Source organism: Halichoeres trimaculatus, unplaced genomic scaffold (assembly GCF_033239565.1).
Source record: "Halichoeres trimaculatus isolate MK-OKI-2021-1 unplaced genomic scaffold, fHalTri1.1 fHalTri1_scaffold_23, whole genome shotgun sequence".
In the NCBI taxonomy this organism is placed as follows: domain Eukaryota; kingdom Metazoa; phylum Chordata; class Actinopteri; order Labriformes; family Labridae; genus Halichoeres; species Halichoeres trimaculatus.
The window spans coordinates 416,508-439,388 of NW_027437201.1; the positions used below are offsets into that span (position 1 = coordinate 416,508).

A 22,881-nucleotide genomic window follows, 5' to 3' on the forward strand; every position below is an offset into this window, starting at 1 on the left:
CAAACTTTTTGTGGCTTCAGCAATACTTTTACTTCTTTTCTCCTGTGTTTGTCTGGAGATCCTACATATAACCATGGCTGCATTGTTTACACGTGAAATTAGCTGTTAGCATCGTGTAGCATGTCAATGCTAACTAGTGTAGGGCTTGATGATTTCCCTCGAGGTGAGGAGGAGGAGGTGAAGACGGCGTGCTGGTTCTCTGGTGTGAGCTGGGAGGTGACGACGTGGACCTGTTCTTCCATCCATCGTTGTTGGGAACGTGGGATCTATCTCCGGTGGGATGGACGAGCTAGCCGTGCTAGCCCAGCGGCATCGTGCTGTTCACAGATGTGGCTGACGGAGCTGACATCAGACGCCGGCGCCACATTGGAGGAGCTTCGTCTGCTGAGAGCAGACAGGATCCAGGAGACAGAGACTGAACAGACTGCTGGGGAGGCTCAGTCCTGGACCCTGTGGAGGTGGAGACTGGCTGGGCTGGAGAGTGGTGGACGGGATGTCGTCATCTATTTTCTTGTGGACCTTTTCGCACTTTCTATACTCTTTCTTACTTTTGTTTTTTCTTGATTGCTGCAGTGACTCCTAGTTTCCCCTCGGGGATAAATAAAGTATTTTCTATTCTATTCTATTCTATTCTATTCTATTCTATTCTATTCTATAGTTTGACACTCTGCTTCCTCTTCCAAACAGTTAGAGAAGTCAACAAGATTGTATGGAACACCAGGTTTTGTGGCATGAGTGAATCTAGCATAATTAGCAACATGTTCAGAAGGTTTACCCAAAAAGAGCTGAACATGAGAGGCACAAGCTATCTCGGCATCTCCTTCTTAGTTTTCCAGAGATTGCAGCATGCCAACAAGAGCTCATATCCTGATTGCAAAGTCACTAAAGCTTTTTAAGCCATGGTGACGAATAGAGGAAAGGTTCTGAATGGTTGCTATTTCCCTCAGTACAAGCTGCTGGGGCTGTCCATATCTCTGTTGTAAGGCTAGCATCGCCCTCGTGTAAAATTGAGGGTGATGTGCATTAGCTAGGGCAAGATGATAGGCTGTACCGAGCTTCAGGTGATCCAATAAAACATGATATTTGTATTGCTCACTTTCATCATGAGGCAAGAGATTGGTAAGTGCCGTCTTGAGCACAGCAAACTGTCTGGGATTATCTCTGGTAAAGCAATGGAAAGAGGGGGCTGCAGCATGAAAGACTCTGTTAGACCTTGGGAATTGCTGTGATGGAAACTGAAGAACAGGCTAAGGCCCAACACTGCAATAATTCCCAGGCATGTTTTGCAGCTGTGAGAAAGGAGCCTGATCTGTAGTGACAAGGCGTACATGCTGATTGTTCCATGCATCAGGAGGCTGCCACTGGGGAAGAGGAGGAGGGATATTTACAGTTGGAGGACACTCATAAAGAACCTGTGCATTAGGGGCATTAACAGATCTTACTTCCAAGGGCGTGAGTGGGCTGGGATGGCTCCTCACATACTTGATGCATGCCCAAATGAAGCAGGACATGGTTGGTTTTTATTCAAGCCCCAGTCAACCTGTGTGGCCTGGGATGATATAGGCCTCACAGCCTGTGGAATTGACTCCTTAGAAACAGCAGGTGGCGGGAGAGAGTGAACTTGATTGAGTGCAGGTGGGGAAGGATGATTTAAGTCTAAACTTTCAGTCATAATCAAGCCTCTCCCAGTTAAAGAGGCCTGAGCAGTGTTAGCCTCCTCTGACTCTGATTGTGGAGGGATAGCAGGGTTAGCACTTTGCGACCTACATGGTAATAATGTTTGGTAGTCTGCAAGAAGAATGGGGGGTTGATAAATCCGTGTTGTTCTTCTCTGTGGCTGTGCTCAATCCATTGGATTGTTTAGGATCCAGCTCGGAGGACCATAAAGAATATTTGCTGGTTGTATGAGGTTACGTTGGCTGGTTTCAGGGAATTTTCTTTCAAAACAGTGGGGTGTTGGTTAGAACACAGAAGCACAGTTTTTGGTCCTGTCTTTCGACAGAATAGTAGATTGTGGCAGCCACACAATCTGTTTGAATCCCCAGGCTGAGAACAAAGTAAGACTGCAGGTGAGGAGGTTGGCTTCATAGCCTCCCCTCTTCCACCCACCAAGAAATGGAGCACATGTGGATGTGGCTGTAATTTTCCTCCTCAGCCAGGTAAAATGAGGGGAGGAAGGAGCCGGCTCAGGGAGGGTTTTTTTTAAATGTAGTGAAGGGGTATCGCAATTCTCTATAAGATCAAGGTGAAATGCTACACAGCCCTTGAAATGAAGACAAACCAAGACCACACTTGAAACCAAGGGGAATGACAAATTCCCCATGAAATTGATATTTTTTATCAGATATCCAATCCTTTGCTACTTCACATTAATATTAGACATGTTTTGAACTGTTATTATTATTTTGAACTTGCTCATTATAACGACCTACCCAACATCGCTATAGCGACAGCTAACAATAACTACACCAATGCCATACTGGGGTAGCAGGTTCGCAGCACACAGACTTCACTGAGGTGGGCTGCATTTGATGAGTGTTTGGACAGCTAAGCTGCATTCAGGAGCTGGATCCCCACACAAGCTATGAAAGGCAAACATTACAGTATTCAGAAGCCACATATTATACCTTCTAAGTACCTTAACATTTGCATAACGTTCGCTTTTCATGGTTTCGATGTCTCATTACTCATGTTATGTGGTGCATCTTGGTGGTGTCTGTTTGCTGTGAGTTTGTCATCCTAATCTGACATCAGTTTATCATCACTTTGTAAAAATGTGCTTTGGAAGAGAAGAAACAGTCATGTTGCCTACAACAACCTGCCAACGTCTAGAGGTGATGACGTAGCAGGGATCGAGTGGCGTCTCATTTTAAGAGATGTTTATTTACCCCTTTCTCTTGGCCCTTAAAACAGAGGACCAAGGGAAGGGATTGGTGCAGGGAAAGGGGTAAGAGTGACAATTGGGTCATGGCCAGGGTTGGAGTAAGGGTGAAGGGTAACAGGTGAAGAGGTGAGCAGGTGGGCAGGTGAGTAGATTAGCAGGCGAGAAGGGAAGCAGGTGAACAGGTGAGTAGGTGAGCAGGTTAACAGGTGAACAGATGAATAGGTGAGTAGGTGGGCAGGTAAACAGTTAATCAGGTGAACAGGTAAACAGGTGAGAAGGTGAGCAGGTAAACAGGTGAACATATGAACAGGTGAGTAGGTGAGCAGGTAAATAGGTAAACAGATGAGCAGGTGAATGGGTGAGTAGGTGGGCAGGTAAACAGGTGGGCAGGTAAACTGGTGAGCAGGTAAACAGGTGATCAGGTAAGCAGGTAAATAGTCAAACAGTTGATGGGCCATAGTGCATGAACCTCTCCCTGGTAACAAACCGCCAACATCAAACACACATGCTTGAATGTGCGTTTTAGTGTTGTCTGTGCGTGTGTGTGTGTGTGTGTGTGTGTGTGTGTGTGTGTGTGTGTGTGTGTGTGTGTGTGTGTGTGTGTGTGTGTGTGTGTGTGTGTGTGTGTGTGTGTGTGCGCGTGTGTGTGTGTGCATGCAAAGATGCATATATTTCCTCACCTGGCATCCAGACTCTGTCCCAGAATCTGCAGACAGTTCACGATGGAGGTGGCATTGTTACCTGGACAGGGAGCAGGGTCACATGATCAACAAAACCTTAACATGATTTAAGGGTTTGATTCTGTAGAGAGAATAAATACAAACACACACAAGCACACACACACACACACACACACACACACACACACACACACACACACACACACACACACACACACACACACACACACACACACACCTGTCCAGATGAGGTATAGTTGTGTCATGTACTTCCAGTCTGTGCTTTAATTTCTTCTGGTTTCAAAGTTTCTCCAGGTGTATTGCTGTGTATGTGTAGTGGGCATGTTTAGATCAGATTTGGGTTTTCTAGGAGGTTTCCCTGACTAATGACCTAATCTGCACCTCCATCGCTCTCATGGTGTAATTACTGGCTCTTTAACTGCAGTCATGTGTACGGCTAACGCTTGGGCTAACACTGGGGCTAACGCTGGGGCTAACGCTGGGGCTAATGCTGGGGCTAACGCTGGGGCTAACGCTGCAGCCAAACGGGCTGTTCCATTTTCTTTGTTAGGACCAATGGTCTCGTTTGTTAAATGACTGAATGTGCTTTCAGGCCCTGCTCATGTTTGTGGGATGTGCCCTGAGACAGTGGCAGCTGGTGAAAAATATTCTAGGTGCAACATTCAGTTTTTAACAACTACCCCACTAGGATTCAATGCAAACTGTAGGATACCAGTGCTTTGTAAAAGTGTTATTATTGATTCCAAATAACAGATTACAGAATGCTGCACACACATACCAGACACACACCCACATTAACATATACAAATGTACAACCATATACTGCCAAAAAGCTTGCATAACCTATATACAAAAAGAGTAAAGGGAACATGTGTGCATGTGCAAATTAACAGTAACTTTATACACAGAAATGGGTAAGGGGAATATGTGAACATGTGTCTAGTTCAGTGGCATCTCATTATTTATACAATAATTTTTCCCATCCATCTTTTTGGTTTGCAAATTTCTCAACAAGAGCTGTACGGTGGCGCAACGGTTAACGCTGCAGCCTCACAGCAAGAAGGTCACCAGTTGGATTCCCAGCTTGGCCGGTGGGCCTTTCTGTGTGCAGTTTGCATGTTCTCCCCGAGCATGTGTGGGTTCTCTCCAGGTCCTCCGGCATCCTTCCACAGTCCAAAAATAAGCTCATCACATTAATTGGTCACTCTAAATAGTCTGTAGGTGTGAGTGTGTGAGTGAATGGTTGTCTGTCTCTGTCAGCCCTGTGATTGACAGGCAACCAGTCCAGGGTGTACCCCACCTCCTGCCCAATGACAGCTGGGATACGCTCCAGCCATCCGTGACCCTTAACAGGATAAGCAGTTCAGAATATGAATGAATAGATTTAGATTTAGATAGATTTAGATTTAGCCTGAGTACACGGACGAGAAGCTCCATGAAAGAAGGATGCAGAGGGAGAGAGACGAAGAGCTGGCTCGAGAACAACAAACAGGAGCACGCCCACGACTCAGTGCGAACTGGTGGTGCGCTTGTGGACCGTGTTCGCCTATGGCAACAGAAGACGCGTGTGTTTGTGATAACGATGGATAGCGATGGATGAAAAAATATAGCTGAAATTAGCGATTTTGCAGAGATTATGTCCTGTGCTGAAGCTCCCTTGCTGTGGCCCCCGCTAAGTGCGGCTAAAATCAGCTGGATCTAAATAACTTCTGAAGGACTCCGAGCTGCACGATGTTTGTCTGAGTGAGTTTATGAGCATGCACACACCTATAAATAAGGTCCAGGTGTCAAAAAAGCGGAGTTGCCCTTTAAAGGCGCTAGCCGCTTAGTGTATCAGTCCGTGCACAGCGTGCCAGATATAAACAAACGCAGGTAGTCTGCCAGGACAAAGAGACACGATGAGAACTAGAGCCTTATTTAGCGATGTTTTTGTGTGAAAGTAACGAGCTGAAAATTCTCTAAATAAAGTGTGAATGCAGACCGATATCAGAGTTTTTTGGTGGGAGTCCGTTTATTTGTGTTTTTGGTCAAGTAAAATATGGCCCCGTCTGAGTGCAGAGGAAACCAGCAGAGGAGCAGGAGCAGTGATACTCTGGGATGGGGTGTTTGGTGTGAGCGCTCTGGGCTTCTGCTGCACAAAAACACTGCTGTAGGGGTAATTTCTGCCCTAAACCTTGTGATAGGACCCAACTTGTTCCATCCCAGAGTATCACTTTAATGCCCTGACAGTGGCAATAAGCTTTAGTTTTGTATTTACATTTTGTAAATTTGATTTGCACTAAATATGTGATTTAACTATTACTGTATAACAAGTACTGATTTAGTGTTTGCATGACAGATGTTATGGCACTTTCACAATGCGATTAATTATGATTAATCAGGGAAATCATGCGATTAATTATGATTAAAAGTTTTAATCGTTGCCCAGCTCTTATATATATATATATATATATATATATATATATATATATACATACATACATATATATATATATATATATATATATATACATACATATATATATATATATATATATATATATATATATATATATATATATATATATATATATATATATATATATATATATATACATACATACATATATATATATATATATATATATATATATATATATATATATATATATATATATATATATATATATATATATATATATACATGCATACATATATATATATATATATATATATACATACATACATATATATATATATATATATATATATAATATGGACATAAGAATGAATTTTTTTTAGTAATATTCATTTTTTTTGGAAAAAAAAACAACATTTTAAATCACACTCTCTGCTGGCCCTAGCACCCTCTTTTGGGCAGCTGCCTCTGACCTGAGATAACCTCTGCTAGGGTTAGAGCTATATGAATAAAAAACAATTAATTGAAAATTAGAAACAACACACACACAGTGCTGCAAACACACACACAAGTGCCCTCAGACATTTGCAAACATTGAAACCTAATTTCAGCAGACAAAAAGCATGAACTTTCTTACCAAATATGGATATCCTATGCCTGACAAGAACTCCCAGTTTGCAGAAAAGACTGGAGATTGAGGAGGAGGAGCAAGAGGAAGAGGAAGAGGAAGAAAAGGAGAAGGAAGGAGAGGGCAGAAGAAATGAAGGGAAGAAGAGGAGGAGGAGGGAGAGCACAAGGAATAAGAGAAATGAATCAATCATGTGGTAAACAGAAATGATCAGAGGAGCAGAGGAAAGGAGAAATAAACATCCTGGTGACTGTGTTTTTTTTTCTGCTTTTACATGTTAACACACAGACACACACAGACACAGACACACACACACACACACACACACACACACACACACACACACACACACACACACACACACACACACACACACACACACACACACACACACCTTGTCACCATCTCTTTCTCCTTGTTGGAGGCGTGGCCTCCACTGCTGATTGGGTGGATGGCTGTGGACAGGAAGTAGAGTCTGTGGTTTTTAAAGTACTGATCGACAAGGGGTAAGACCACCTGAGGGGGAAAGCACAGAGAGGGATCACCTGTACCTGTCCGCTTCATGTTCAATCATCTCCATTCAATGGTTTAAACACAGACAGAGATGAGAAACCAACCAATCAGGACAACCCAAGAAGTAAAGGCTGACTCACAGTTGAGACAAATAAAAACAGGTTTCTGACCTTTCCAAAGAATTTAATCTGCTGTTCATGAGGAATCTTCTCTCCTTTCTGCCGTGCAACCACATCTGCAAACACACACACACACACACACACACACACACACACACACACACACACACACACACACAAACACACACACACACACACGCAATCATCATCATGATTTAGAGGTTTATGTTAAAGACCACAGTGCGTGTTTGAGGCTGTGAACAGAATGGAAAGAGTTCTCAGGTGTGAGTCTGACAGCAGGTCTCATGTAGAGGTTCCTCCTGAACTGAGGAGGTTTGCTGAACTGCTGCAGCCTGAGGACAAGTTCAGTCACTGTCTGATTTAAAGGTCATAAAGAGATCATACAGAGGTCATATAGAGGTCTTCTTAAGGTCATATAGAGGTAGGGCTGCACTTTATGGCCTAGAAGTGATATCTGGGTATTTTTCTGCTATATCATACAATACACAATACATATCTCAATATTCAGATTTCGCTTTTATACCACTCTATAAATGTAAAAGTCAACCCTTTGAAGCATAAAATGACACCAGTTTAAAGATTCAAGCAGACCCTCCAGGTGGATTTTTTAAATGGGCATGCAGAAAGAGAAAAACTACAAAAAGGTTAAGTTTAGTAGACTTTTTATTTTAAACCAAACTATATGCAGTTACATTATTTTCAGTTCTAATAAAACAATTCATTCAGATTTATTTAACTAGCTAAATATGTTGTATTATAGTTTTGCACATTACATTTTTAATTCTACAATTACACATTGAAAACAACATCAATGGATGCTGGAGATGACTTAACCTTCTAAATCCTAAGCACTTTCTGAGCTTTTTTTTTTTCCCCTTGTCTGCATTATCTTTTCTGCTGAGCACTGTGTCACATGACAGCATTGAAAAGACCATTGCATTTTTTTTCTAGCAGTCAGAGAGATGTGAATATGATTAACTGCTATAGTGACCATCACCAGCCCTCCCTGTAGGCTACTCCATCATTCTAAACTTTATTTAACCCCTGATGTGAGCTGAAGGGGAGGGCCGTGCCACACCACAGAGTGAAAGAAGGGGAAATAATGACAGACAGGACGAGACAAGACAAACAGAAGGGAGGACAAACGTCTACTATTGTTGTTTTAAGATAGCAGTTCAAGTGCTGGGCTAATTCAATACAGGAAGTAAAGGTTGTACGAAACCAGGGACACCAGAAATGTGGGGTCTTGATAGTGTGGGGAGTGTGGGCCTACGTGGATAGGAGATGAAGTGGCATGCATCACAGGATGTGAGAAGTTGTGTAATAGTACCCGACTCAGCATGCTCTGACGGGATCTATCATAACTCTTAGTTAGTCTCGACAGAAGCTTGAGTATCTACATGCGTGTGAGGTGGTCACCGAATATCCAAGTAAGTAAAACACAGCCACGGGCGCTCCCCGGGCCACCAGGGCACCCGGGCACCCCCACACAGTCCCCAAACCGCCAGGCCCAGGGACAACCCCAGGACTCAAGGGGGCACAGACCTGCCTCCCCGCTGATACCAAAGACAGCACCCAGGGCCCATATTTTTACTCACTGTGTTGTCAATTTTCTCCATAAAGTGAAGTGCAGCACCTCTATAGATTCAGGACAACCATGGCTATAGGCTGATGTAACTCAAAAATGTCTTTATGTAGTACAGCACAGTTTAAAAGCTGTAATTTTTTTTTTTTTTTTTTTTTTAAACTTTATTTTTAAACTTTATTTTTTACAAAAATACAAAAGCAATAATACAGTAAAAACAAAAATATCAGGGGGGGGGGGGGGGGGGGGGGTGCAAACGCTACTCTCCTACATAAGAGTGCCACTTTGACCATCTTGCAGTGTAAAGTTCTGTTTTGATTCGTAGCTTGTAGGTCATTTGTTCCATTATTCGGATTTCCTCCACGATGTCCAGCCAGTGGTTCAGTCCAGGTGGCTCCGGACTCAGCCAGGTTCTTGTAATGGCTTTCTTAGCCGCAAGAGATAAGATCTTAAACAGGTATTTATCTTCTTTAAATATCACATTATCTGGTATCAGTCCAAGATATAAAAACTGGGGATCATTAGGGATACTATATCCAAAAATTTGGCCCATAACTCTCAAAACTCCATCCCAAAATTTTTGTATTTTCAGACATGACCAAAATATATGAGAGTGGTTGGCATTCAACTGCCCACATTGTCTCCAGCAGTATTGTTGTTGACCCAATTGTTTATTTTTAATTTTTGGTGTAATAAAAAAACGTGTTAAATTTTTCCACCCAAACTCCCTCCATCTTTTAGAACTAGTTGATGTATGATGGGTCTTGAACATGGAATGCCAATCACTCTCAGACAACACAATGTTAAATTCCTTTTCCCATTTCACTTTTATATACTCTGTATTTCTTCCCTGTTGCTTTAATAAACCTCTGTATAGTTTAGAGACAATTTTTAGAGGAGTTTGCTTATATGCACCTGTCAACACCTCAATCACATCATTCCCTTCTACTGAGATTTCCTTCTTTATTTCTGTCTCATAAAAGTGTCTTAGTTGAAGGTATCTGTATAGATCTCTATTTTCTAATCCAAACTCATCTTTTAGCTGTCTAAATGATTTAAAATTTTGGTTGTCTATAAATGTACATATGGCTGTCATTCCTTTGTCTCTCCACTTTTCAAAGGTGTTATCTAACGCTCCTGGTCTGAACTTGGAGGTGTGAGAGGGCCACATCAGCAACTTGCTGTCTCCTTTTAAGTTGTATTTTTTAACCACATCATACCATGTTTTAAGTGTTTCTCTCATAATCGAGTTTTCACACTGTGAGACCATCTGTTCTTTTCCACTTAATCTAGACTGTGGAGGGGCCTGATCCAGGTTCATCTCAATGACCTTCCATCTGGCTTGATAACTCGGAGAGCACCAGTATGCTATATATCTTAACTGTGCTGCATAATAATACTCCCTAAGGCTGGGCAACGCCAGTCCACCATTTTCTTTCTTTAGCTGGAGGGTCTTGAATCTTATCCTTGGCCTGGCCCCCGCCCAGATGAACCTGGATATTAGCTTGTCCCATACCATGAATTGTGAGTCTGGTACTTTAACTGGAAGCGAGAGGAAGAGATATAACAACCTAGGCAAGAGATTCATTTTAACCACCTCTATTCTTGAACTAAAATCGATTGTTTGTTTTGACCATTTTGCCACATCTCTTTGAATATTATCGTTTATTAGTTTGTAGTTTATCTCATAAGTGCTTTTAAGTTCCTGAGTTATTGTCACTCCTAAGTAAAAGCTGTAATTTTTTAGAAAAAAGAGACACAAAAAATCAAATTTTTCCAATTCATTTTTTTTTTCTAAAGGTGGTATTATACTACACGCAGTTAGGTACCCTGACGCACAAGGAACACAGGAAAGAAGTGGTGTGGCTCTATCTTTACAGAATCTACACATCCTGGAACCTAAGATAAGCTGATTTGTATTTAAGCCTAGTTTTTGCTTCTGTCACATTTTTACTCACTGTGGACTCATCTTTTACTGGATATGAAGTTCCACACTTCTATGAGGTCAGGAGAACCAGGGCCAAAGCCAAATGTAACTCAACAACCTTAGCACTATAACATAACCAGAATGCAAGAAACTATTCAATAAAGAAGGGCGGAAATTGAATATTTACTCTAAAACAATGAAAACTGTGAATTACTATGCACAAAACACTTTTTACAAGTCTTGGATCAAAAAAGAGTGAAGTATTTTCATTTTTACAAGCTCTGAACACACAAATTGTTGCTGATTAGTGCAGAGCAGCCCCAAGCTGAAACATTACACCAGGAAGATGGAAGGAAATTTTCAAAGAATTCTTTAGATTTAAATACAAGACGAGGGGCGTGGTTTGCCAGCCATGGAGTAAGAAGTGTTTGCATGAGCTCCCGCTAAGCTTCTTCTTTCAATTGTTTTAAACTGTGCATTTCTTTCAAAAAACACGCATATAACGGTAGAATCAACTTATAGGGAAAGGCAAGCCTGCTGGAGTGCAAAAGATGGCATCAAACTTGCGAAAATATAGATACACCGGATCCTCAAACACGAGGCCTAACACCTCCTCGAGCCAGGGTGTCGCAAAAAGTCCGGAGCAGGCGACCCCTCCCTCACCTGGCGCTAGCGAGATGGATATCTCAGAGCTCAAGTCAGAAATTCTGCTTTCCCTAGAGGCTGATATTTCGGCCGTGATAAAGCCGGAACTAAAAAATGCTCTCGCCGAAGACTTTGACTTTTTGAAGAGTCAATTACAAGCAGTGAAGACCGAAATAATAAACAACAGCACCACGCTCAAGTCGGAGATCAACCATGTGAAAGCTAACATCAAAGAGGTTGAGGGGGGACTTTCAGCGTGGTCAGACGAGGTGGCTAATCTACAGAAGACAGTAAGTGACCTAAGGGAGAGATGGCAGCCATAAAAGAGAAATATGAGGATATGGAGGGTAGAATGAGGAGATGCAATGTCAGAATCATCGGGGTCCCTGAATCTCCCGGCTCCAGCTCTACTGCTACGGTGTCTAAACTGCTAAAGGAGGTGCTTCAATTGGACGAGGAGCCGCTGATTGACCGCTCTCATCGGAGCATTGGCCCTGTTAAGCCTGGCGGGAGACCTCGTGCTATAGTTGCCAAGTTACATTACTACCGGGACTGTGTGGAGGTACTACGTCGCGCTCGCACAAGCGGTCCACTCCGCTTTAATGGGGCTCCGATCACCATCTTTCCAGACTTTACCTCAAGTGTTGCAAAAGCTCGTGCCGCTTTCACAGGTGTGAGGAAACTTCTTCGTGACAGACCAGGGGTTCGTTATGGCATTCTGTTTCCAGCCCGACTCCGAATCACTTTCAAAGAGGAGGATAAGGAGTTTTTGGACCCGGATAAGGCTATGACGTACATTATGGAGACCATCGTACCATCCGCAGAAACTGAAAACTGACTGTGAGGCAGCCTTTCACCGTCTGCCTGGTAAGGTCGCAGCTGCTGAGATTTACTTATTTTTTCTTTTTATGTTTGTCTTTTTTTCTTTTTTAATTTGTAATTATGTCTTAATGTATTGGGGTACATGCATGGTTTATAATCTCTCAGTGTCCTGCTATGACCAGTGTTAAAAGTACTAGCAGAGTTAATGGTTGCCAGGTGAATTTTGTACGCTGGAATGTGAAATCACTTAATCACCCAGTTAAATCTGGGAAGATCTTCTCACATTTAAAACGGCTAAAATCAGATATTGTGTTTCTACAGGAGACCCATATACGTATATCTGACAATCTCAATAAAAAATGGCCAGGTCAGGTCAATCAGTCAAATTTTGCCAGGTCAGGTCAATCAGTCAATCAGTCAAATTTTCATTCTAAATCAAGAGGAGTAGCCATCTTGTTTAGCAATCATATACCATTTATAGCAGTTAATGTACAAACAGATGCAGCTGGGCGTTATGTCATCTTGGTTGGGAAACTTTACACACTTCCAGTTATTTTAGCTTGTATCTACGCCCCAAACTGGGATGACCCACTTTTTTTTACTAGCTTTTTCTCTTGACTACCTGATTTGGCATCGCACCATCTCATACTCGGTGGTGACATCAACTGTGTTCTCTCTCCCCTATTAGATTGTAGCATTTCAACAAGGACATCCCAGCCCAAATCTGTGCATGTTATTAAGGGTTTTCTTAAGACCTATGGTGTGACTGATTTGTGGCGGTTTCATAATCCAACGTCTAGGGCATATTCCTATTATTCTCCGGTTCACCAAACTTATTCACGAATAGATTGTTTTTTTCTGGATAAAAGAATTTTACACCTGGCCACCAACCGTGATTATGGTGCAATAGTAATCTTGGATCACTGTCCTTTAACTATGAAATTAGTAATCCCTAACACACAGTCTACCTACCGTCCATGGAGATTTAACTCTTTAACTTTTGTCTGACAACAAGTTTGTCACTTTCTTATCATCTGAAATTAGACTGTTCCTGGAAATCAATTAGACCCCTGGCATGTCACCGTCTGTAATATGGGAGTCATTGAAGGCTTATTTAAGAGGCCAGATAATCTCTTATTGCGCGCACAAAAGAAAGGAAGACACTGAACACCTAATAAAACTGACAGACAAGATACTAGAATTAGATATGCTTCACAGTCACTCCCCTTCTCCATGTACTCTATAAAAGAGAATGGAGCTACAGACAGAGTTTGATATTTTATCTACCAGTCAGGCAGAATATCTTATTTCCAAATCAAGACATAACCACTATGAGCATGGAGAGAAGGCTGGTCGACTGCTTGCCCATCAACTGCGCCAAAAAACTGCTAATCGAAGTATTCCTGCTATCAACAATGACAATGGTGAAAAATGTACTGACAATGAGAAAATTAATGACTGTTTTAAAAAAATTTATGGATTACTACACTTCAGATCCCCCCAGTAGCCCTTCTGCTATAAAGGACTTCTTTACCTCTTTGAATATTCCAATTGATTGTAGATGCAGGATTGGTTGAGGAATTAGAGAAAGATATCTCGACTACTGAGATATCTTCTGCAAGTAAGGCTATGCAAGGTGGCAAATCTCCGGGGCCGGATGGCTTTTCCACTGATTTTTTTAAGACGTTTTCACTTGAGCTCTCCCCTTTGTTAAGGTTAGTATTTGAAGAATCTTTCTCCTCAAAGTTGTTACCCCTAACTATGCGACAAGCAATCATCTCTCTTCTTCTTAAAAAAGACAAAAATCCCCTTAGTTGTAGTTCATACCGCCCTGTTTCTCTATTAAATACAGATGTGAAGATTCTTGCCAAAGTTTTGGCTCTCCGGCTAGAGCATGTCACTCCTACTATTATTCCACCTGATCAGACAGGTTTTATAAAAAAACGTTTCTCCTTTTCCAATGTCACACGCTTGTTCAATATTCTTTATGGTCCTGCTCTGCCCAATTCAACAAACACTGAAGTGATACTCTCATTAGATGCCGAAAAAGCGTTTGATCGGGTGGAGTGGGACTATCTTTTCGAGACCTTAAAACGATTTTGCTTTGGCCCTAAATTCATAACCTGGATTAAGGTTTTTTTTTTGATTAAGGTTTTCCAGTGGCAGCAGTCCGAACAAATAAAAATCTATCCACATATTTTGAGCTGCACAGAGGCACGAGGCAGGGATGTCCTCTTTCTCCGCTTTTGTTCGCTCTGGCGATCGAACCACTTGCATTAGCTTTGAGACAAAACCCCCTTATTAAGGGTATTCATCGGGGAGGTTTGGAACATAAAGTCTCACTCTATGCAGATGACATGCTGTTATATATATCAGATTCTCTCTCTACCCTACCAGAAGTGTTAACCTTACTTAAAAAATTTGGAGCAGTATCTGGATATAAAGTAAACTTTCAAAAAAGTGAGCTTTTGCCCATTACTCCAGTGGATAAGTTATATTATGCATCAACCCCCTTTAAAATTAACTCAACAAAGTTTAGGTTCCTGGGTATATGGGTTACATAGGATTTTAAAGATTTATACAAGGTTAATTTCCCACCCCTCTTATCGAGTCTCAAACAGGATCTTGAGCGTTGGGACTTCTTACCTCTCTCTTTAGGGGGAAGAATTAATGTCATTAAGATGAACATACTCCCTAAATTTCTATATTTGTTTCAATGTGTGCCGATATTTTTAACCAAATCTTTTTTCTCCAACTTAAATAATCACATTTCTTCTTTTATATGGAATAAAAAACATCCCAGGATTAAGAAAAATATATTGCAGAAACCTCTCAGGGTGGATTGGCACTTCCCAATTTTATGTATTACTACTGGGCAGCTAATATCAGAGCTCTGCTGTATTGGATGAGGAATGATACCTCAACTCCCAGTTGGAAAACTCTGGAAGCAGCGTCTATTACATCTTCCTCCTTAGAGGCTTTACTCTGTTCTAAACTCCCATTTAGCCAGCCCATTTCAGCTTTGACCTCAAATCCTATTGTGGTTCATTCACTTAAGATATGGAATCAATTCAGACGCTCCTTTAAACTTACTGACCTCTCATTTGCTGCCCCCCTGTCAAATAACCATATGTTTGTCCCGTCATTAATGGATAAAGCTTTCATCACCCTGTCAAACAAGGGTATGAGCAGAATCTCTGACCTTTACATTGATAATCTGTTTGCATCTTTTGAACAACTAACCAAGAAATTTAATTTAAGTAACTCTAATTTTCACCAGTATCTGCAGGTTAGAAATTTTGTATCATCCAACTCAGACTGTTTTCCTTGCTCTCCTCCAGCTTCTCTCCTAGATTTCATTTTTAAATTCAAAATGGATATGACGCAGACAATAAGAAAAATGTATAACTTACTTAATTCATACAATACCTCTAGCTTGGATAGCTTAAGAGATAAATGGGAACAAGAACTGGGAGATACTTTTACTGATGCAACTTGGAATAAGATTATCCAGAGGATTTATTCTTCCTCCATATGTCTTAGACATACTGTAATCCAGTTTAAAGTTGTGCACCGCCTGCACTGGTCAAAAGAGAAACTGGCTAAAATCAAGACTGATCTTGACCCAACATGTGATCGGTGTAAGCAGGCTCCTGCTACATTGTCTCATATGTTCTGGACTTGCCCTAAAATTCATAGTTTCTGGTGTTCCATTTTTGGAGCCTTTTCTAAAATATGTGGCACAACAATTGAGCCCTCTCCACTTATTTCAATGTTTGGAGTCCTTCCAGCAAATGTTTCTTGTAGTAGCTATCAAGCTAACATGATGGCTTTTTGTTCTCTTTTGGCCAGAAGGCTAATTTTATCAAAATGGAAAGACCCCACACCTCCAGTGTATGGCCAGTGGATAAAGGAGGTCATGTGTCTTGTCCACCTAAAAAAAAATTAGATATACAATTAGAGGTTGTACAAAGAAATTCTTTGTAACTTGGCAACCGTTTCTATCTAATGTTGGAAACATGGCAGCTACCAATATGACTTTGTAACCCCTTGTTATGTTATTTCCCTTTATTTTATTTATTTTTATTTAATTAATTATTTATCTTTTTATTTAAGTGTGAATGCATTTATGTACATGTGTGTTAGGTGTATTTGTATGTAAACATATACATGGAAAATATATTTATTTTTTTATTAACTTTTATTTTGTTTTATTACTATTATTATTATTATTTTTATTATTGTTATTATTATTTTATTCCTTTATTTCTTTCTTTATTTTTTTATTTATTCATTATATAAATATAAATATATATATATATATATATTTTTTTTTTTTTTTATCGCCTGGCCAAATATTGATGACCCTGTATTGTGGGAGGGGGGGTTAGGACAGGGGCATGTTTTTTTGTTTTTTTTTTCTTTTTGGGGGAGGGGGGGACTGTCCTATTTGTTTGTTGTTGTTTATGTTGTTCTCTCTGTAATAACACACAAAATAAAATAAAAAAGACTTTGATCTAAAAAAGATTTAATACAAGACATATATCAATCATTAAGGGCTTGTTAAAAGCAATAAAGGTTGTAGAATTATTTGTCTTTTTACAGAATTGAACTAGAGCAAACGGTTTATTTTCTGCATATTTTCAAAATGGGACGTGTGAATAAATGAGATGTGGACAGTAGTCTTACAAAAATCATCGTTCTTTCCCGCCGGTTTTCAGCATGTTGCTGGCATCATGTGTGATACAGTCAAGAACCACCAGAAACTCGATAATCTGACGATAATGCCACTTTTTACAGCTGCTGAAAAGGACAAATGGTTTGTAAATGCCAGTCATTTGAAAACAGGTGCGTTTTGAACCCGCCAGCGGGTTTGGGATCCAACAAACCAAGCCATTCGTAATCGGTTAAAAATTGAGATCTACAGTTGTTTCAAAGTCCATGCTCCATTGACTTTAATATTATGAGTGATCGAGCAGCCCTGTCCAAAGATGGCTGCCATTGTGACAACGTCCCTTCCCACTGACTCACAGCTCGCACGAGGCATCTAGTGTTTGTATATATCTATGAGTGCACAGCTCTGTGCCGTTATCAAACAGCAACAGCAACACTCACAGAAGGGACAGCGAGGGACAGAAGGCGCAGAGAGGAGAAAGTGAAACTGAAAGCATATTGATCAACTGCCTCCTCTTTTCTTACCCCTTTCTAGTTTCATGGCTGACAAAATCACACACATACACGGACATGCTATAGCACATTCTCTGAAGAAACGTGTGTGTAATGGCCATTTTACTGGTTCATGTCTTTTGATGGGTGTGACCCCCAGTATATCCACTAGAGGGTGCTATGGCACTGGGGGGGCCATAAATGCAATTGTATTTAGGTAGGAACCTTTGGTGGGAGTGGGATGTCGGACATTATTCATACACAGTACAGGTGTGGAGGGCGCAGCGCATCAGTTACCAAGCCATATTAGCCGCCAAGGTAGCTAAGCATTGGGCTTTAGCTATTACAGTGTGTGTCTGTTGGCGTGCATGGTGACTGGCCAATGGCAAACGGGTGCGTTGGAGACAAACTTTATGTCTGCAGTGTTTTTTTCTTTTTTTTTTTTAGCCCAGAAGACAAGTGTAAAATATCCACTATATGTGTGTTCTTTCTGCCTGAGGACGAGAGAGGTGAGCTTCTGTCAGAGAGACCAGCGCTGATTTTTTCCATGTGACCAATAAACGGTTAGACTGCAACCAACAGATTCTCCAGTCTTCATTCAGGGGTTACTAATGTAAAGAACTTGTGGTGAACAATACGTTGTCCTATTCGTTTTTCATTATGGAGTGCTGGGAGAGAATCAGGGGGATCATAAAGGCAGCACAGCAAGCCCAAAAAGGCAGCTACACCTCCGAACACAAGCCCAAAAACCCACAACCCCCTGTTTGATGTGCAAGTGACCTCTTTCCCCCCTCTCTTAATACAAACCTGGTGTCATGGTTTGGGTTTTTTGTTTGTGTTTGTGTATTTTTTTTTTTTCCTCATCTGTGTCCGTGTGTGTCATGAGTTCCTTTGTATTTATTCTTTGTGATTCTTGTCCAGTGTTTCTATGTTTACTGTGTTAATCTTAGGTATTCTTGCCTGTTTCTTGGTCACTTTGTTGCTCCCTGTGTTGGTTTGATTCTCCTTGTGTTCCCCTCCTGTTTAATTGCCTTTCATGCACTTCACCTGTGTCTTGTTTTACACTTGTGTTTAATTACTCCCCTGTCAATTTAGGCCATGGCCACATGTAGCCAGGTGTTTTGACAAACTAATATCCCCCCTCATTTGTTTCTAAAAATACTTTCGTCCATACACAGCCGGCAGATCCGCTGGTGAGTTCTGCCATGGGTTGCAACATAAAACCTCTGCCATCCAATCAGAATGAACCTCCATCATTTTGGTGTGATAATTGGGGACCAAACACTCTGTTTCTGGCGTCTACACGAAACCAGAGTTATCCAAGAGTTTTCTGGAGTTTGACATGGCCTTAGTCTCAATGTTTTTTGAGTTCCTTCTTAATTCATTGTCTTCTGTAGCTTGTCGCGTTGTGTCATGTGTATCCAGGTTCCATTTGTGATCCTTGTGCAAGTTTTCTAGTGTTTTTGGTTTTGTTTCTTTTGTAAGAGTTTTTGGATCTTTAGAATTTGAGTTTAGTTGAAGAAACCTCTTTGTTTTGATTTGCTATTGGGTTCTCCACCTCTTGTTTCTCCGTCCTGTTGACTCTTGACACACGCATGGGCAGGAGAGTTTTGTGGGTGGGCAGGGAGTGTGGTGCTTCTTGTGAGAAGAGTGCCAGCAGAACAGCCGAGAGTGAAAGAAGTGAAACTCCAAAGAGAATTACATACTGACATCTACATAGGTCTGAAAACATCCACCTGAAAATCTGTTCTCCACGGTCATGATTTAGTCATTCCATACATCTCATCATGTGCAACAACCTGTGATAGACCTAGTATTTTCCATATTTCCCCCACCACCATATAAAGGTCATCCTAGGTCATATAAAGGTCATAAAAAGGTCATCTTAAGGTCATATGAAGTTTGGTGGAAGTCTCACCATACTCGGCCATGTGGGTGTGAGCCTGGTCCACATATGTGATGAGTTGCTGCAGGAAGGTGTATGCAAAACGCTTCTCTATGGCCGGGGTGTCGAGTTCCTGCGACTTCACTCCTCTGAAAAAAACAAACACAAAGAGTGAAACACACACACTCAGAAACATGCAGTGGGGGCCTGCTGTGTGTGTAGTACCTGGTCACGGTGTAACCATTAATCTGCAGGAACTTGAGGACGTCCTGAGCTCTCTCGCGGTCTTTAGATTTCTCTTTGGCTGTCAGAGTGTCATAGGGGACCAGCAGAGGATGGTTCCCTCCCCCTGAGAAATGACACACAGCAGGAAAGGAGAAAGTACTCTGAGGTTAGACCATCATCTCAATGGGCTGATAGGAGCTGGCTCTGAAGAAGTGCTCCTGTTTTCAGGACGCCGATTTCACAGATTTCATCATGATCCTGAAGTAAATCTAACAATGAACTAAGATGAGGTTTTCAGAAGCTCTGTTTGATGCTGTGGTCGCACCTTTGGCCTCAAGCTCGCTCTTCTTCCTCATGGCCCAGATGTTGTGGTAGTTCTCTGCCAGTAACTCAGCCATTGACTGAAACACAGAGATACACACAGCAGGAATCAGCCCCTAGCCTGCAGCTCTGCATGTGTCAGTACCACAGAGAAGCAGAAAACTCCAGCTGTGTGTGTGTGTGTGTGTGTGTGTGTGTGTGTGTGTGTGTGTGTGTGTGTGTGTGTGTGTGTGTGTGTGTGTGTTCGTGTGTGTGTGTGTGTGTGTGTGTTTATGCAGACTGACCTGCATGTCTCTGGACAGAGTGACATTGCTCATGTCAATAGGTCGGGGGCTGAAGGTTGGAGCACCTTCAAATGACAGCTGACGCACACAGACAAACACACACACACACACACACACACACACACACACACACACACACACACACACACACACACACACACACACACACATCAGTATGTAATACTCCAACACACTTACACTACTTATGTAAGCTGCAGTGTGTGTGTGTGTGTGTGTGTGTGTGTGTGTGCGCGTGTGTGTGTGTGTGTGTGTGTGTGTGTGTGTGTGTGTGTGCACCTGGCTGGCCTGTGAGATTCTCCTGGACTTGTTGTGCAGGCTAGCAGGATCTCCCTCTCTGATGCGATCGATGCTCCAGCCCCAGTACAGCATTGTCTTCAGAGACTCTCTGACAGGAAGACAGTACGCCTCCTTATCCTGCAACACACACACACACACACAGACACACACACACACACAGACACACACACACACACAGACACACACACACACACGCACACACACACACACACACACACACACACACACACACACACACACACACACACACACACACACACACACACACTCACACACACACACACACGCACACACACACACACACACACACACACACACACACACACACACACACACACACACACTCACACACACACAGGTGAGCTTTGTGCATAATGTTCTCCAGCTGCAGTGGAGAAATGACAGTGCTGTTTTGTTTTTTTTTCCTGAAAGATAGAGTGTGATGTCACAGTCACACTTTTACCTTCTCAGACAGTCCTTTGTACGGTTTCAGTAAGGGGTGACTCTTTGAGGTCTCACACATCTGCTCTCCAAAAGACCAACCGCTGGAGAACTGAAAACACACACACACAAGTGGTAATTGTAACAGCAAATTCTGATTTACTCTCAGTATTTTGAATAAAAGACCATTTAGTGTCAGTCATATCTCAGTCATCTAAGCCTTTTAGTCTTAGTTAAGTTTAGTCGACCAAATACCATAAGAGTTGTAGTCTTCGTCTAGTCTAAAGTTTTAGAGTATTAGTCTAGATTTAGTCAACCAAATATCAGCAGATTTTTGTCAGATTCAATGTAAACAACCTAACTGTTGTGTAAACATTTAGCAAACTGTAAATCTCAGCAAACTGGGCTTAGTTCTGCGTAGCTGCTGCTGCTTGTTATATTCTTCTCAAGAAGTGCTCATAAAACAACAGAATATCTGTTTACCCAACCAGGTATTCAAGTTTTTAATTCAATTCTGCACAAACGTACATATAATCGGTCTCAGACATGCAGCTCTCACTGTGTGTTACACCATAAACAGTCCGTGTTGCCCCCTACATCAGAACAACAGTTCCTATTACACTGCAGAAGGGTTACAGACAGAGAGGTTTACCTGTTCAGTTCTGCTGTGTCACATCATACTGCAAAAGCTCTATTTGCTATGTGTTAGTGTGGATGTTCATTTGGTGTTTCTTTTTCATCCTGCAGCTCTTATTAATGAAAAAAGTTACTAAATTTGTCACATGTGGTGGCGTGGCCTCGTACAAGGAAAAAAAAAAAGAGCTGCTGGTGCAGGCAGCCCAGGGACAGCATTATCATATTCTATGATACATGTCAACCCAGAGACACTCCGTCCCACCCAAACATTTTCGTCTCATTATTTTTTCTTGACAAAAGTGTCTGTTGTATTTCGTCACAGTCTTAGTCATCATGTCTGACTATTTATTTATATTTTATTTACTTTTTGTCAGTGAAAAAGGTTTTTGGACGAACACTTTTCATCAAAGTCTTCATCAATGCAATTAACACTGACACACGGTCCTGAGAACACACACACACACAAACACACACTCACACACATACACACACACACACACACACACACACACACACACACACACACACACACACACACACACACACACACACACACACACACACACACACACACACAATCACAGACAGTCTTTATCCTGTCGTTACACCACTGACAACAAGCTACTTTACCTTCTCTATGCTCCACTTCTCATGGATGTGTTCAGCATATCTGCAGATGAAATAATCCAGCTTCTCTGGGACAGACACACTGGCAGAGGACACACACACACACACACACACACACACACACACACACACACACACACACACACACACACACACACACACACACACACACACACACACACACACACACACACACACACAGTGGGGAAAAAGGTGGAAAAGGTTTGATCTGATTGGCTCAATCAGCAGAGTTCAACGAGATGTTACCATGGACTGTAATAAAATGGACGTCATCTTGCTTAGCTCAAAGTTAGGTCTCAAAAAAAACTGCTCCCCTTGGTGGTTGATGGCAGTATAGGTCAAAAACTCTGTCTTCCCAGTCAATTCAGACAGGCTGTGGTCAAACTTTAAAAAATAAATATATGTGGTAGGGGTGTTCCTCACATCTGATTACTGTGGTGATATGAAGATATTATGGGGCTGCGCTAAGTTCAAGTCCTCTTTTTTTTCTGAAAAGTTTCCTTTCATTAGCTATTAGAGGTTAAAATCAGGTTTTACCCTGTGTTTAACAATGACTGACAGCTGTTGTTTTGTGTAGTTTTTTGTGTATAGTAAGATATGTTGTGAAGGTAAGCCAAGGAGAGACAAAAACTCTTGAAAGACAAGATTATTGTTAATTATGTCACATGCCTAAGTGCCCTTGAGCAAGATGCTGGACACTGGTGTGTGAAAGGG

General features: G+C 41.6%; 1 protein-coding gene across 22 annotated transcripts in view; it reads right to left on the reverse strand.

Annotated features, from left to right (window-relative positions):
• ryr2a (ryanodine receptor 2a (cardiac)) overlaps nt 1-22,881 on the reverse strand; it is a 224,953-nt gene that overhangs the window by 71,848 nt on the left and 130,224 nt on the right. For all 22 annotated transcript variants that reach the window (XM_074664020.1, XM_074664015.1, XM_074664009.1 and 19 more), the window contains 11 exons: nt 22,150-22,228; nt 20,906-20,995; nt 20,422-20,559; nt 20,125-20,202; nt 19,845-19,920; nt 19,520-19,643; nt 19,328-19,443; nt 7,295-7,359; nt 7,006-7,127; nt 6,621-6,670; nt 3,565-3,625 (listed from right to left, as the gene is read on the reverse strand). In XM_074664020.1, coding sequence (XP_074520121.1) covers nt 3,565-3,625; nt 6,621-6,670; nt 7,006-7,127; nt 7,295-7,359; nt 19,328-19,443; nt 19,520-19,643; nt 19,845-19,920; nt 20,125-20,202; nt 20,422-20,559; nt 20,906-20,995; nt 22,150-22,228 — 999 coding nt within the window. The remainder of the gene's footprint in view (nt 1-3,564; nt 3,626-6,620; nt 6,671-7,005; nt 7,128-7,294; nt 7,360-19,327; nt 19,444-19,519; nt 19,644-19,844; nt 19,921-20,124; nt 20,203-20,421; nt 20,560-20,905; nt 20,996-22,149; nt 22,229-22,881) is intronic.